Source organism: Schistocerca americana, chromosome 4 (assembly GCF_021461395.2).
Source record: "Schistocerca americana isolate TAMUIC-IGC-003095 chromosome 4, iqSchAmer2.1, whole genome shotgun sequence".
NCBI lineage: Eukaryota > Metazoa > Arthropoda > Insecta > Orthoptera > Acrididae > Schistocerca > Schistocerca americana.
This window is the reverse complement of record NC_060122.1, coordinates 248,183,651-248,198,503: the sequence shown is the minus strand read 5'-3', so window position 1 is coordinate 248,198,503 and position 14,853 is coordinate 248,183,651. Positions and strand designations below refer to the sequence as shown.

The following is a 14,853-nucleotide window of genomic DNA, read 5'->3' as shown; positions in this document are numbered from 1 at the left end:
ATTGGGTCTACCGAGCGAGGTGACGCAATGGTTAGACACTGGACTCGCATTCGGGAGGACGACGGTTCAATCCCGCGTCCGGCCATCCTGATTTAGGTTTTCCGTGATTTCCCTAAATCGCTCCAGGCAAATGCTGGGATGGTTCCTTTCAAAGGGCACAGCCGACTTCCTTCCCCGTCCTTCCCTAATCCGATGAGACGGATGACCTCGTTGTCTGGTCTCCTTCCCCAAACCAACCAACCAACCGACCTACAATGGGTCTTATCCGTAACGCAAACAATTTATTGATTGGCCACTCCATGGAATGCTGTGTGCACAACGACCAGGTCAGCGTTCATAGCTGATAGCAGAATCGATTCTCGATCACATAGTGATCATCTTCGGTGCTGTACACATTAAACTCAGACATTGGTACCAAGTTATCAATAACCTAAACTGAGAAGCACCGAAGATGATCACTATGTGATCTAAAATCGACTCTGCTATCAATAAAACATCAATATTACGACCAACGCTGATCTTCCTTTTAATTTAAGCAAACAACTTAGTTTCTGATCCATGATTTTAGTGAAGGAAATAAGTAACAGAACCAGAATAACTTTTCTTACGTTAATGAGTAACATGTAAAAGTTTACGACGTTTTTCGTGAACATTGCACCACTTTCTGCTACCTATACAAGTATTTTATATCGAATTTGATGCATCCACGACCTAAATTCCATCTTTAACCTCGATGCTTTAGAGGAGTGCCTGACATAACCTAACCTTAAGAAGACATACACACACACATCGCGCTTGACCGGGGACTCCCCGCTTCAAGGGCGGGGCAAGAGATGCCCTTGGAGATCATATTTCCTTGTTCACGGTCGCCTTCCGAGAAGCGCCATAGCGTGCACGACGTGCAATGGGTCGTAATTGTGAATGTTATGGCTGCTGGGAAGTTCGTCCCCTCCTTTCTTGCATATACCTCCCGGCCAACATCGAGCGCCTGCCTCCTATAAAAGGGTCGGCAGGCCCGCTCACTGCTACAGTTGGCTTCAGTGCAAGAGGCAAGTGACAGCAGACTACTACCGACATGAACAAGTACTTGGTAAGTGTCCGTGCAACACTACTGCGAACTACTACACGATGCCTCTCATGAGTCAAAATGAGAGTTAAAAGTTGAGCTTTGAAATGTATCTTGAACTTACAGTCAGTTCCACAAGAAAGTGTACACCATAATTTTAAACGTAACGTCAGCAGCGACGTCTCTGATAGTAGTATCGAATCTGTAATTAATGCACTTTTGCACAGTGTATAGGTCAACAGTGTTTCGTGTTGTCGGTTGCAGTTTAAAACGAGTGCAAAATACCTGAAGCGTCACGAGACATTGTTTCTTGTACATCATCCAAAGGGCCTGGTCTCCTCTTTCAAAAGCCTGGTGTACGAAGCGTGAAGGGTTGCTTCAACGAACAGTCAAACACCCAGTAAAAGTGCATGGTTGGGGACGTTTCTCTAAACGTAGTTTTGGCTATTTGCACTTATTTACAGCCAATTTAAACCCTGAAAAATTGGCAGTATTTATCAAAAATGCCTTCTGTGGTCCGATAAGAAGTTATTTGGTTCGAACGAGGCAAACTGGTGCTTCAAGAGGGTAATGACCCGAAACATCGCAGGCCTCTCTGTGCAGCATGGAAACAAGACAATGCAGTGCCCAACGTGGATTGGCGCAATGTCTCCAGATGCAAATCCGATCGCAAAGGTTTGGTCGTACATTAACATGAAGCTTAAAGGATGGCAATATATACTTTGAAGTAGCTGTAATATAAAATCAGGATGATATGGAGATACCGAGAGAATACGCGGTAAATCTCGTGAAAAGCATTCCAAAAAGGTGCCAAGCTATAATGGCGGCGATTGGATTAACTTTTAGATAATTGCGCAATTAGTAATAACATGTATTTTCATGTAAACGTATACTTATAATATTGTCTTTTATTTCCTACAAATACCGGCGTACACTTTCTCGTGGAACTGACTGGAGATGTCAAGAATTATTACATTTTCGTGCCATGTTTCTTTCGTCAGCAGCCCGAAGCTCACAAACTTCTTACGTAAAATTTCTATCCCAACCCATCTGGATGCAAAATTCAACCAGTTATCTCATATTTTGACGTAGATTTCCCGTGTCAAAATTAAGGAATGTACAAACCGCTTAAATAGAACCAATTTCTGTATTCTGTATGTTCTGAAAAGTTCGGTGGCTGTGATAGAGTAAGAAATTCTGTGATGAAAATTTTCAGAATCACAAACTACCAACCAGTCTCTGTTTCTAAACCTCTTTCTAGATCTTTTGTATGCGATTCGCTGTTACCTGATAAAGGCAAAACTCTTATGAAATAGATATTAATCTTCTTTGTTAGAAATAGAACGCAGTAACCGACTGATATGACGTCTTTGTGGTTGTTATAGTCCTATATACACTTATACACTTACCGCAGCTTATGTAGGGTGCCACAGAATTTAATTGCTCTTTTATACGTTTCTTTTAATTTCCCTATGGCATTTCGACGATATATATCAAACTGTTCTTAGAGTTTGACACAGTTCACGGTTTTTATATCTTACCTTCTACCGGAATCGGAACAGTTGAGTTAAAAACCAGTAAACGACGCTATATATTCTAATACATTTTTGTTAGTTCCTTTATTTCCCTTCTTCAGAAAAGGGTGAATTTCTTCCTGAGGCCAATGGTTATCCTTGGGCATAAAATTCAAAAATAATGTGACGTACCTGGCATCCTAAGAGCACTAGACCATCTGAGCGGCACTGCTAGAAATAAATGAAGTTCGAGAAATATCAAGTTATGTCGCTATACTTTTCGTCGTCAACAGCAAATTGCTTAAGATGCATGAGACACGAAACGAAAGTTGTAAGATGCATGAGACACTAAACGAAAGTTGACTGTGAATTTAGAAACTTAGAATAATTTTTTGGTAAATTTTGCTGAAAATAAAGACAAACAAGCAAAAGACTGTCCACAAGTATCAGTGAACTGCACCTACAAGTTAGGGCTCATTCAGCGTGGTAGAACGTTATACTCCGACGAATGTTGCTATATCAGGCATACGCTACGTGCATTTCCTGTTCGAGATGTCGGACGAGGCAATCTCGTGCACCTTCTGCCCTTGACATGACAGGTTACACGGTCTTAGAATGCAGCTCTCAAGGTTTCTGAGTGGGTACTTTCACTGCTTTCCGGGTAACGCGAATATATAAAGTAAACAGAACTTGCGTAACCAACATTTTTACAAGGATACTGGAAGACACTAATGTGCGCAGTGGATACCGTAGTTGGATAACATTTTCATACTTACTCTCGTATAACTTCCACTGTATTACTGCCTCTGCAGTGTTTTCCCCTCTTATCTCTTTATATGAATTACATTACGCTTTAGATTTTGTGCTGGAACTACCTACCAAATCGTACAAATCGGTAATTATTGAACAGAGGCCAAATACTTGTCATTAATGTACTGCTCCCAGTAACAACTAAATTGCCTCCTATGTCCCCCACGGTCAGTCATGCGCACTTTCAGTGAAGGTATATTTTAGCGTGTTTAGTTAAACATCGGTTCATTAGGTCAGTTTTCGCAGGAGATGAGAGACCTAGGGAAATTTTCTCTCTGCTCGGACAACAAATGGCGCCATACTGCTCTTAAACGTAATAATCACTATCAGATATACGAAAAATATTTTCGACTGAAACAAGCAGGTTCATCTTACTAAGGCTATGGAGCTACTGAAACTGCGTCAAACACGAAGGAAGGTATGAAAGCCAAGGGCACATAGGACGGCGAGAATGTGATTAATATGCAAGCAATAACGGCGGGCCAACCACATTTTAAAGAAGAAACCTGAGTTCAGCTACAGACTGTCATTTAGGAACACTTCCTTATGTGCTTACCTGAGGCACCCCAAATGAGGCACTTTACGAAAGGAAAAATTTTGTGATGTGGACAGATTAGGTAATGGAATGTTTATCATTGTTGTTAAGATCAGTAGTTTTAAGTATAGGCTACATGTTGATGCACTATGTGTTAAAATTAAATATCACAACGTAGGGACAAAAATCCTATGGTGAATGAAATTTCGGACTTCTCTTTAATGTTTGGGTACTCGTTCTGGCAAAATAGTTGACATCCCGTAAAATCTGAAGTTGGTGGGTTAACGACGGAGCACTATGCTAAATAATGCGTGAACTAATTTGATTCTTGACTCTTAAAGGTATGTACACATCTTCCACATGAGATTATTTGAGCATTTCTGTACGCTCTAGTGCTGATTTAACAAACCCATGGAAAACAGCGCAAGGTCCTTTTGTATTTCTCTACCTCTTTCGCGAATTCAAGTTAGTAATAAACGCTAAAAAACTCTAAAAAATTATCGCTCATTTGTATATCTTTTTTACTGAAGTTGGAGAAATAAAATACGAATTGAGTAGAGCATCAAAATAGTATGACAAATCCAGAAGGAAACCAGGTCAGTGAGCATGTTATTGAGACTTTTATTAAGACATTCATAAGTACTTAGTGTAGTACTGAAAAGAACGGTAGAGTTCAGGCGCCAATGTAGATTACGCTTTGTGCCGAAGATTGTCGAGAATGTTATGTCTAACAGGTAAATGGAAATGAAGAGAGTAGGGAAGAAGAGGGAGATGGCTTCAAACCAGTCAAACGAAAACTTCGAAAGAAAGAACTGAAGACTGACACATAATTTTGTATCGTGGCCTGACACAAACTACTCAGATCATTACGCCAAGCACCTAGTTTTTGAAGTAGAAATAAACTCTATGTCGATGGCCGAAGACGCGGTAGAGACGACAACGTTACCACTGCAAGTAACATGAGCTCGGATGAGAATCAATGAACTAAGACCAAATAATTTTTGGCGTGACACACACAATAATAGCTCGAATCGAAAGTCGAGATGAGCTGTTGTAATAGAGAATCGTCGTACTAATGCTTCAACGACAAGATTCAAACTGCCGATCCGTCCGCCAGATCAGGTTATTTCCTGCGGTAGTCTAACGACCTTCTTTAAGTGACAAAGTCTATGTAGCGAACGTATAGCCACCTGCTAACCCTCTCCTTTTCACCGTCTTCAGTTCGTGATTGCCTACAATCGCGTGACATGACCCGTCCGATCGTATTGGTCTCCCCGTGACACGTGTATTTTAACACAGGACGTGTTATGCACTCGAATTACCGAGTGATTCCACTGGAATATCACCACAGTGCTGCGATTACGCCTGCACTTTTTTTGGTCGGAAGAGAGACGTACTTCACAGATTTTCTGATAAGAGATGCAGCAAGAGCAATTTTTATGCATTAAGATAAATCATGTTACAATTTTAAATTCACCCACGAGATATCACGAACAGAGAGATGTAGAGATTTAAATAGTACAAATTCGTGAGCAAAGCTGTTCCGTTATAATGTGAGGTCAGATTCTTAAGACATGAATTTCTTTAATCGTCGCTTTTTTTTGCGGAAGTTTCTATACTAGAATGAGCAGTTCCAGCTGCAGGTTCTACGTGCCATATTGGCGTCAAACATTGTTATCTGTAGATAACTCACATAAGCTCCCTGGACAAAAAATTAGTGACCGCTAGAAAAATCATTACAAGCACCTCCTAATATGTTGTATATCCCCAGCTGGACTGCCTCGATTTGGTGAGGAAGTGAGTCCTCAATGTTATGCAATTGCGTCAAATCCAGGTTAAGCCATTCGCTGAGGATGGCTGGGACGGTGGTGTCGACGTTTTAACCACTTTTCCAATATGACCCACAGATTTTCTATAGGCAGATGATTTTGCAGACCAATCGAGATCTAATAGGGTGGGGGAGTGTTCAGAAAACCAGTCACATATTCTTCCATCCCAGCGAACTTTGCTGTTGTTGTGTTGGTAAATGGGAGTGAGCAGTGAGTTCTTACGCGGTGATTGACTCAAACCGTTTATTGCATGCAGCTCCCGTCGCAATGTTCTCTAGATAACAAGTTGGGGTGGACCTTCATTCACTGCCTGCATCCATTCCTGTCGGATTTGGAAGCGATTTTGGATAACAAGCCACGAAACACATCTCCCGTCCGTCTCAGACAGGATCTTTTTTCGATCACAATTCCGACGTCATATTTCGTGGTCATGTGTGTGACACCACTGCTTGTGGACACGTTGAATAGTTCTCGGCGAAAAACCAACAAATCCAGCAACATCACACACTGTATAAGCACGACCAACACCAGCTTTCCTTTTTGTTGTTCTGTCAAGTCCTTAAATTTACCCATATGTACGCACAATGTGAGCTGGTAACGTAAATGTCTCACGCATCACTACTGACTTACGCTCACGCAGAGGTAGCGGATGCGCGTTTGACGACTTGACGAGATCGCAGCGCGTGCGCAGCGGGCTGACTAATTTTTTGTCCAGTAAGCTTCTCAATTATACAGTTATAGAATAATGCAAGTGTGTGGTGTCACCTGTCAGTCAAGGATGTTTCATGTATGGATGATACGTTTGTCGGGAAATAGTATTCATTTCATGCTCATTACACCGATGATCCACAACATACCAACCATTGCCCGCGCGTGGTTGAATGTTGCCTTGTAGCAGTGTGCGCGCTTGCCGCAGTAGGGAAGTTATGTAACAGGAACAGAGATGGTCGGGAATCATTCTAGAGACAGTATGCACCAAAAATGGATAAATATACTGACACAAGTGAATTTGACACAGTTCAAACTGTTGAGGCCCAACGTCTGCAAATGAGCGCCCCGGGAACGGCGAAGCTGGTCTGCTGTATGCGGACGTTAATAAACCCCACCCTGTGCAACAGGGAGCCAGTATTTGCGTCTGGTTCCGTAGACCACTTCAGGAGGAATATTGCTGGAGTACGCACGTTTCGGAGCACACCGTTCAGCGTACATTGTCGAAAATGTGTCTCCACAACACATGATGGCTACATGTTTCCATGTCGTCGTCAATTACGATTGCAATGGGAATGAGGTTACCGCGATTGGACCGTAAATCAATGGACGCTTTTCCCCTACTCTGAGAATCAAGTTTCTTGGTGCACTAGGTCGATTGTCGTATCCTTATATGTCGTCATCAGGAGAACGGCTGCTCCAAACATGCGTTGCACCGCTGACGCAAGCCAGCGGGGGGCTGTATCGTGCTATTAGGGACATTCGCTTGGACTTTTGTTTGGACCACTGGTAGAAATCGAAAGCACCATGACAGCTCTGGACTCCGTGAACATTATTGCGGTTCACCTGCAGCCCTTCATTGTCGACGTCTTCCCACAGGATAACCGTCCAAGTCACAAGGCTAAAACCGTCTTCCAGTGGTCTCAAGGAGCGAAACACTGAACTCACATTTACGTCTTGGTCACCAATTTCGCTTGATTAGGACCCGACGTAATAAATCTCGGACCTTAAGGGGGACCAGCTCCGCACTCACAAACGACCGGCCCGTGATTTACGGGAATCACGCAAATTAGACATCTGGTTCCACACACGTCCGGAAACCTGCCAAGGACCTGCCGAATCGAGCTAGTTTCGATGTTCTGCTACGTTCCATAGGTGCAGCAACTCGCAATTAAGCAGCTGGGCATGAGATTTTGACTCACCAGAGCGTCCTTTCAAGTTCCATGTAATACTCTAAGTCCGAAAAAATTCCTTGACAAAAATACAATAATATTACTACATAGTTATCAAAAAAGTTGCGATTCTGTCACAGCAATAAATTAGAGATTACAAAACTACTGTAATAAGGTTTCTTAAAAGAGAAGAACTTTTAATTTATGCTCTTAAATAAACCCTGGTGCCACAGAAGCATGGTTTCTGTGGTGCTAAATGGTTTGGTTGAGCTAGTTTCTTTTAAATTTCGTTAAATAATACGCTTCAGAGTTTTTTGTTAACTCTTAAACTTTGTCTCTTCCCTGTAAGAACGATGTTTCATAGTTAACGTAGGCTACATTTTTCTGTTACTGTTGCTGAGGATTATAAATGAACTACTTACAACACTAAGTGTCTGAGCTCACAGACGTAACAAAAACTGCGAAGTTTATGGCTGTCGCTGTTGCTGACAGTAGCACGAACACTGGGATTTATAATCTTTCATAAAAGTTATTTTTCGACGTGTTTCGCTTACATTTGTTGTTGCTCAGGATATATGAGGTAGTTGAGCTCTCTTCCATAACAACAAGCGCTACATAAATAGCTGCAGTCAATGTATCGACACAAGCCGGGTGGAGCCAAAATAGCACACGCCCGCAATGTATGACTGTACAGTACTTTAGATGTGACGTCTTCTGTAGTACCACATTACAATAAAAAGTTCAGGACAGACTTCGTAACATTTGAATTTATATTTAATGTTAACAAATTTCTCATTTGCAGATATGTTTTTCTTGCTATTGCCAGTCTGCATTTTATATCCTCTCTATTTTGGCATCGTCAGTTACTTCACTGCCAAAATGGCAAAACTCGTCCACTACTTTTAGTATCTGATTCCATAAACTAATGTCCTCACCACCACCTGATTTAATTCTACTGTGTTGGCAGAAGAGCCAACACCGTGTTACTAGAGGATGCCGAAATGAACGCGTTTTAGCTCACGCAGGCTGGCGTGAGGAGGGAAGAACTATACTGACGTGAGGTCTGGAACATGACAAGGAATTAGAATTCAGAAAGCGGACGTAATTCGTTTGATACTTAACTTTAATCCATAAATGATGAACGTCGCTCTGGACGGTACATGATACACAATATTATCTGTTCAGAATAGTAAATGAATAATACGCCTTGCTAGGTCTTAGCAAATGACGTAGCTGAAGGCTTTGCTAAACTGTAGTCTCTGCAAATGAGAGCGTATGTAGTCAGTGAACCAGAGCTAGCAAAGTCGGCTGTACAACTGGGCGATTTAAAGGCTACCACCTAGCAAGTGTGGTGTCTGGCGGTGACACTACAAATTCCACAGCATTCCATTATCTTTGTTTTACTTTTGTTGTCTTTCACCTCATAACCTCTTTTGAATTACAATGTCACCCGCAAACTGCAAAGTTTTTTATTTCTTCTTACTGAATATTAATTTATAACTCATTCCTTTCACGGCTATTTCTCCCCTTTAGTCCTCCGACTGTTATAAATGCAGACTGGTATCTCTAGAAGTTGCACAGAACTTTTGGCTCCCAGTATTTTACACCTGCTTCCTTCAAAATTTCAAAATGTGTATTCCAGTCAACCCTTTCTTGTCTCCAGATCTAGAAATACTGTGCTGGTAGGTTTGCTTTTGTTCAGTCTCTTTTTCTAAGATAAACGTAGGGTACAAAATGGTTGAAATGGTTCTGAGCGCTATGGGACTTAACATCTGAGGTCATCAGTCCTCTAGACATACTCTAGGCGCGCAGTCCGGAACCGCGCGACTGCCACGGTCGCAGGTTCGAATCCTGCCTCGGGCATGGATGTGTGTGATGTCCTTAGGTTAGTTAGGTTTAAGTAGTTCTAAGTTCTAGGGGACTGATGACCACAGATGTTAAGTCCCATAGTGCTCAGAGCCATTTTGAACCTCTAGACATAGAACTACTCAAACCTAACTAACCTAAGGACATCACACACATCCATGGCCGAGGCAGGATTCGAAGCTGCGATAGTAGTAGCATCGCGGTTCCGGACTGAATCGCCTAGAACCACCCGGTCACAACGGCCGGCCTAAACGTAGGATCAGTATGAACTCGCGTGTGTCTATATTTCAAATGGTTCAAATGGTTCTGAGCACTATGGGACTTAACTTCTGAGGTGATCAGTCCCCTAGAACTTAGAACTACTTAAAACTAACTAACCTAAGGACATCACACACATCCATGCCCGAGGCAGGATTCGAACCTGTGAACGTAGCGGTCGCGCGGTTCCAGACTGTAGCGCCTAGAACCGCTCGGCCACTCCGGCTGGCCTGTCTAGTTTTCACTTGAACCGAAACTCGTCTTCCTTGAGGTCAGCTTCGACCATTTTTAATTCTGTCTATATCTTGACGGGATATTAAATATGAACAATCGAATGTTGATCGAAAAAAAATTAAACACGACATCGTCTCAGTTTTCTAAAGACCGATGAAAATTTTGTTTATGTCTGCTTCACTCACCCCTTGCAAAGTGATCATATCAATGTCCGATGGAATATTGCATCGTACTTCTTAATAACGCAGGCACTACTCTGTTGTATTTATTCGCCAATACCAGGCCCCCGTCTCTAAATAAATATGTCCTTCCTGGAGAATAATATACGTAACGTACGAATGCAGGTTGTGACGCATGGACGACAACATACTGAAGTTTGGGTCTGGCCGCGATTGTACACGGACAGCCGAAGCAGTGAGGGCGACCGTTCGCATAAAATGAGAAATCTGGGATCGACTCGCGGTCTGGCACAAATTTTCTTTTTCATCGTTCCAATAGGCAGTCGATGGTGGTTCATACTGCGATCACATTTCCCGTATAAAATGGTGATAGTTAGGAAATCAGGGTTCAGGAGTCTGGACAGCGAAGTGAGAGAGTTGTCTGCTTTGGTGTCCACCAGGTGGTGCTGGCCGGCGTGCTGGTGGTGTTGGCCCTGGTCCAGGGTCACCACGAACCGGGCCACGTGGGCGACGACAGCACCGGCGGCGGCAGTGAGGGAGGCAGCAGCGGCGGCGCCACCAGCCGCGGGGGCGGCGGCAGCGATGGCGGCAGCACCGGGGGCGGCCACAGCGGCATCGGCGGCGACCACACGGGACACCACGGCGGCGGCAGCGGCCACGACCACCACGCCTAGGCTGACGTCTCACTCCGATCACGGCCCCTGCAACGGCTCCAGATGAGCACACAGCTCCTACATCTATCTCTGTCCCCTTTTCCTTTCAATCCGTAAAACCTTCTTTGAATTTTGGATACACTGTAATAATGACCGAAATCAATTTTTCAGTACTACAATAAAGCTTCAGTTGTTAGTTTAACCAGTTTTATTTGTCCTCAATCGTCTTTTGAATGTACTCTAGATGACCCGAATGCATTGTGTTACCTGGAGTCGTGAGTACTGTTTTTGAACCTATGATGAAGTGTCCACAAACACTGAATTGGTATCCTGTGTTTACATGTCTGTGTTCAGCAATTCAGAAGTATGAATCCATCTTATCCTGTTGTGGTAGTATGCTATAGTATTATTAGAAATACGCACGGTTTTCCGGGCGGGAAGGAGATTCTGGTCCCCGCCACGAATCCGCCCGGCAGACTTGTGTCGAGGTCAGGTCCGGCGAGCCGGGCAGTCTGTGGATGGTTTTAAGGCGGTTATCCATCTGCCACGGCGAATGCGGGCTGGTTCTCCTCATTCCGCCTCAGCTACACTATGTCGGCGATTGCTGCGCGCCGGCCAGAGTGGCCGAGCGGTTATAGGCGCTTCAGTCTGGAACCGCGCGACTGCTACGGTCGCAGGTTCGATTCCTGCCTCGGGCATGGATGTATGTGATGTCCTTAGGTTAGTTAGGTTTAAGTAGTTCTAAGTTCTAGGGGACTGATGGCCTCAGATGTTAAGTCCCATAGTGCTCAGAGCCATTTGAACCATTTTTTTGATTGCTGCGCAAACAAGTTCTCCACATACGCGTACACCACCATTACTTTACCACGAAAACATAGGGATTACACTTGTCTGGTGTGAGACATTCCCCGGAGGGGCGGTGGGGAGGGGGGGTGTAGAGGGGTGAAGTGGACTGCGGTAGTCGTCGTGGGGTTGTGGATCACTGCGGCTGTGGCGGGGACGGAGCCTCTCCGTCGTTTCTAGGCCCCCGGTTGACATACAATACACAATACAATATAATTATTAGAAATGGTATCCACAATCCGACCAAAAGACACCACCAGATAATGCGTGATTGACCACCAAAAGTCAGGTCAGGGGCGAACCCCCTCAGAATAAAAGGATGTTAGGAGTGTTGTGTTGTCAGGTTATCATTAGGGAAGTTGTAACAGCAGAATGGAGAGCTCAGTGCCTTAGTCGACTACCTCGTGAATTTATGGACGCTGCATGTCAGCAGGGATCTGTTTAAGCTAGTAGAGGCTCTGTAATGTGTGGGGCGTGTGCGGCTGGAGTGATATAGAACCCCTGATACGTCTACATGTGACTCTGACAGGTAACACGTACCTAAGCACCCTGTCTCCTCAGCTGCATCCATTCAGTCCATTGTGCATTCCGAAGGACTCTGACAATTCCAGCACGACAATGCGACACCTCAAACGACCAGAATTCCTACAGAGTGGCTATGGGAACACTCTTCTGGTTTTCAACACTTTCGCTGACGACTAAACTCATCAGACCTTCCTTTGTATCCCTTCTTTTCTTTTCTTTGCAAAAACCGATAAAATAAAATAGAAGTTAAACAGAAAAATACTGTTGCCTCAAAATTTACACAGAAATTTTGTAACCTTTGAAATAACGGTTGACATAACCAAATTAATTCAACACAAAATTTAGGATTTTTTTTATAATATGGCCCCACCAGTTTCGGTGCTTCAGTGCACCATCTTCAGGCCTACCAACTCAGAGTTGGTAGTTGTTGGTTGGAAACACAACGTCGTTGTTACAGGTAGCATGCGAAAACCAGTTCATAGACGTTGGCCACTGGTAATCGTGTACACGATTGAAGTTAACACCCTCAATGTCAGTTAAGGCCTGAAGATGGTGCACTGAAGCACCGAAACTGGTAGCGTCATATACTAGATAACTTAGTAGCTTTTCCATTTTATTACATTAAAGTTGCCTCGCCGTCGACTGCTGCTATAACGCACAGCTTAGCTCTGACGAGGTCTTTCTATATTCCTTTTTGCCTTGTTCCAGTCGCCCTAAATAATCTTTGAACTAGTCTCCATTGAACAAATCTTTAAGAGACAAAATATCGGAAAAAGGAGAGTTCACAAATAGGCACGTATTAAGGAGGCAGGATCAGTCTTCATGAGTAGCTGTATCAAAGGTCAAATTTAGCGATAACAAGCTACGGTCCCATTTTGCTCTGAGAATCAGCGTGGTGTATAACTAGCACTGATTTTTAATTTCTGTTAAATCTGTCGGGGAAAGACAGCTGAGTATAACAACGCGTCGTGGTCACGTGCGTTACACCATGAAAAAACAAAATTTCTTAAACTCTGTAGACACAAACACAGGCGCGTTATCACTCAACAAGACTTTGGGCGGACCAAAGAGCGAGAAAATGTCATTTGGAAATTTGGGGTAAGGTCTTATGGGACCAAACTGCTGAGGTCATCCGTCCCCAACCTTACACACTACTTCATAACTTAAATTAACTTATACTAAGGACAACACAAACACCCATGCCCGACGGAGGACTCTAACCTACGACAGGGGGAGAAAATACCAGTTAAAAGCCTACCCCTGCAGTAGACACCAACGAAACAAAACGAGAAAATGCATCACCCACTAGCAAGATGGATCAATTTCCCCTTTGGGAGTGGGGTACAAGATCACTATAATCAGTAAATAGGTTAATTACAAGACATATACACAGCCACTTTAGTTGCATAAAATTATGTCAACTGACCACGGTTTCGACTGCACTAGGGCAACCTTTATGACACTAAAGTTACGTGGAATACATCTAATCACACCATGTTTTGCTCAGATGTTTTAAACCATGCTGTGATTACATGTATTCCATGTAACTTTTTATTCTGATGAATATTGTCCAAGTGCAATGGAAACCGTGGTCAACTGACATAATTTTGTACAACCGGAGTGGCTGTATATACGTCCTGTAATTAAATACCGTACGGTTGCTGGATCACAGCCAATCAAATGTTTAAAATTTCAATAAATAGATGCTCCGGAGAACGTTCAGAACGGAGTGATTGAAAGTACCCTCTACGACCATTGAAACTAAGCTTTGCAACCTGACACGCTTGGCAATGTCCCACCATTCATCTTACATGTTTATAGAGTGAGAGCCAAGTCAGGACTTGCTTTACCTTATGAATGGACTCATTAACTCCAAGTGTACCCATGATAACATCGAAACACCGTCAGATCTAGACTTCAGAAAGATAAATTCTCCATTGACCATCCTGGTGCGCATGGTAACAGACTATCCCTTTCTGAAGTTCATAGCCATACACCTGCTTAGCTCTTCACCTGCTCGCCCTCGGCTGAGCAACTCCTTGTTGTCATCAGATAAACCCGGCACCTCGGTTAGTACGCCGCATGCCGAGTCTTCGAGCTCAGTGACTTCCGGTGGATGAAGGCCATCCTCTTTTACCTCAAACATCCTGCTCATCCCCTCTGCGACAGCAATTTCTGTTCCCCTTATATTGTTAAAAAACATTCAAAAGCCGAGGTCTCACAAAATACTTTTTATTCACCATAACAGGTTTCAACAGAACCAGCTGTCGTCTTCATTCTTAAAAATTTTTTGTAGTAAAACTTGTTCTTTTTACCCTGAACCTCATGCTCAAGATGTCAAGCTCCAAGAGTTCCAAAATTTAAGTCACCACATCATCAAGTTAATTGTAAATAAACTTAAACAAAATGTCTTCCAGAACAGAATCAAGCAGTGCGGATAGCACTGCTGCACCAGTGGATAGTTATGTATGTAAGTACTGAACTGTTACTCAACCCCACAAAGGGTACAGCAGTCCACTCACCACACCGCCGCGCTACACCCAACCCAAATGTTTGCATGGTAGAATAATTATAGTGTACGCATACGTGGAGACAGTTTTTGCGCAGCATTCGCCGACATAGTGTTACTGAGGCGGAATAAGGGGAACCAGCACACATTCG

At 43.4% G+C, this 14,853-nt stretch overlaps 1 protein-coding gene across 1 annotated transcript; it reads left to right on the top strand.

Annotated features, from left to right (window-relative positions):
• The first annotated feature begins 1,000 nt into the window (after nt 1-1,000).
• On the top strand, nt 1,001-11,026 carry LOC124612942 (keratin, type I cytoskeletal 10-like). Its single transcript, XM_047141445.1, has 2 exons — nt 1,001-1,090; nt 10,612-11,026. The coding sequence occupies exons 1-2, from the start codon at nt 1,076-1,078 to the stop codon at nt 10,843-10,845; spliced, it is 249 nt and encodes an 82-aa protein (XP_046997401.1). The 5' UTR covers nt 1,001-1,075; the 3' UTR covers nt 10,846-11,026.
• Nucleotides 11,027-14,853: the final 3,827 nt, after the last annotated feature.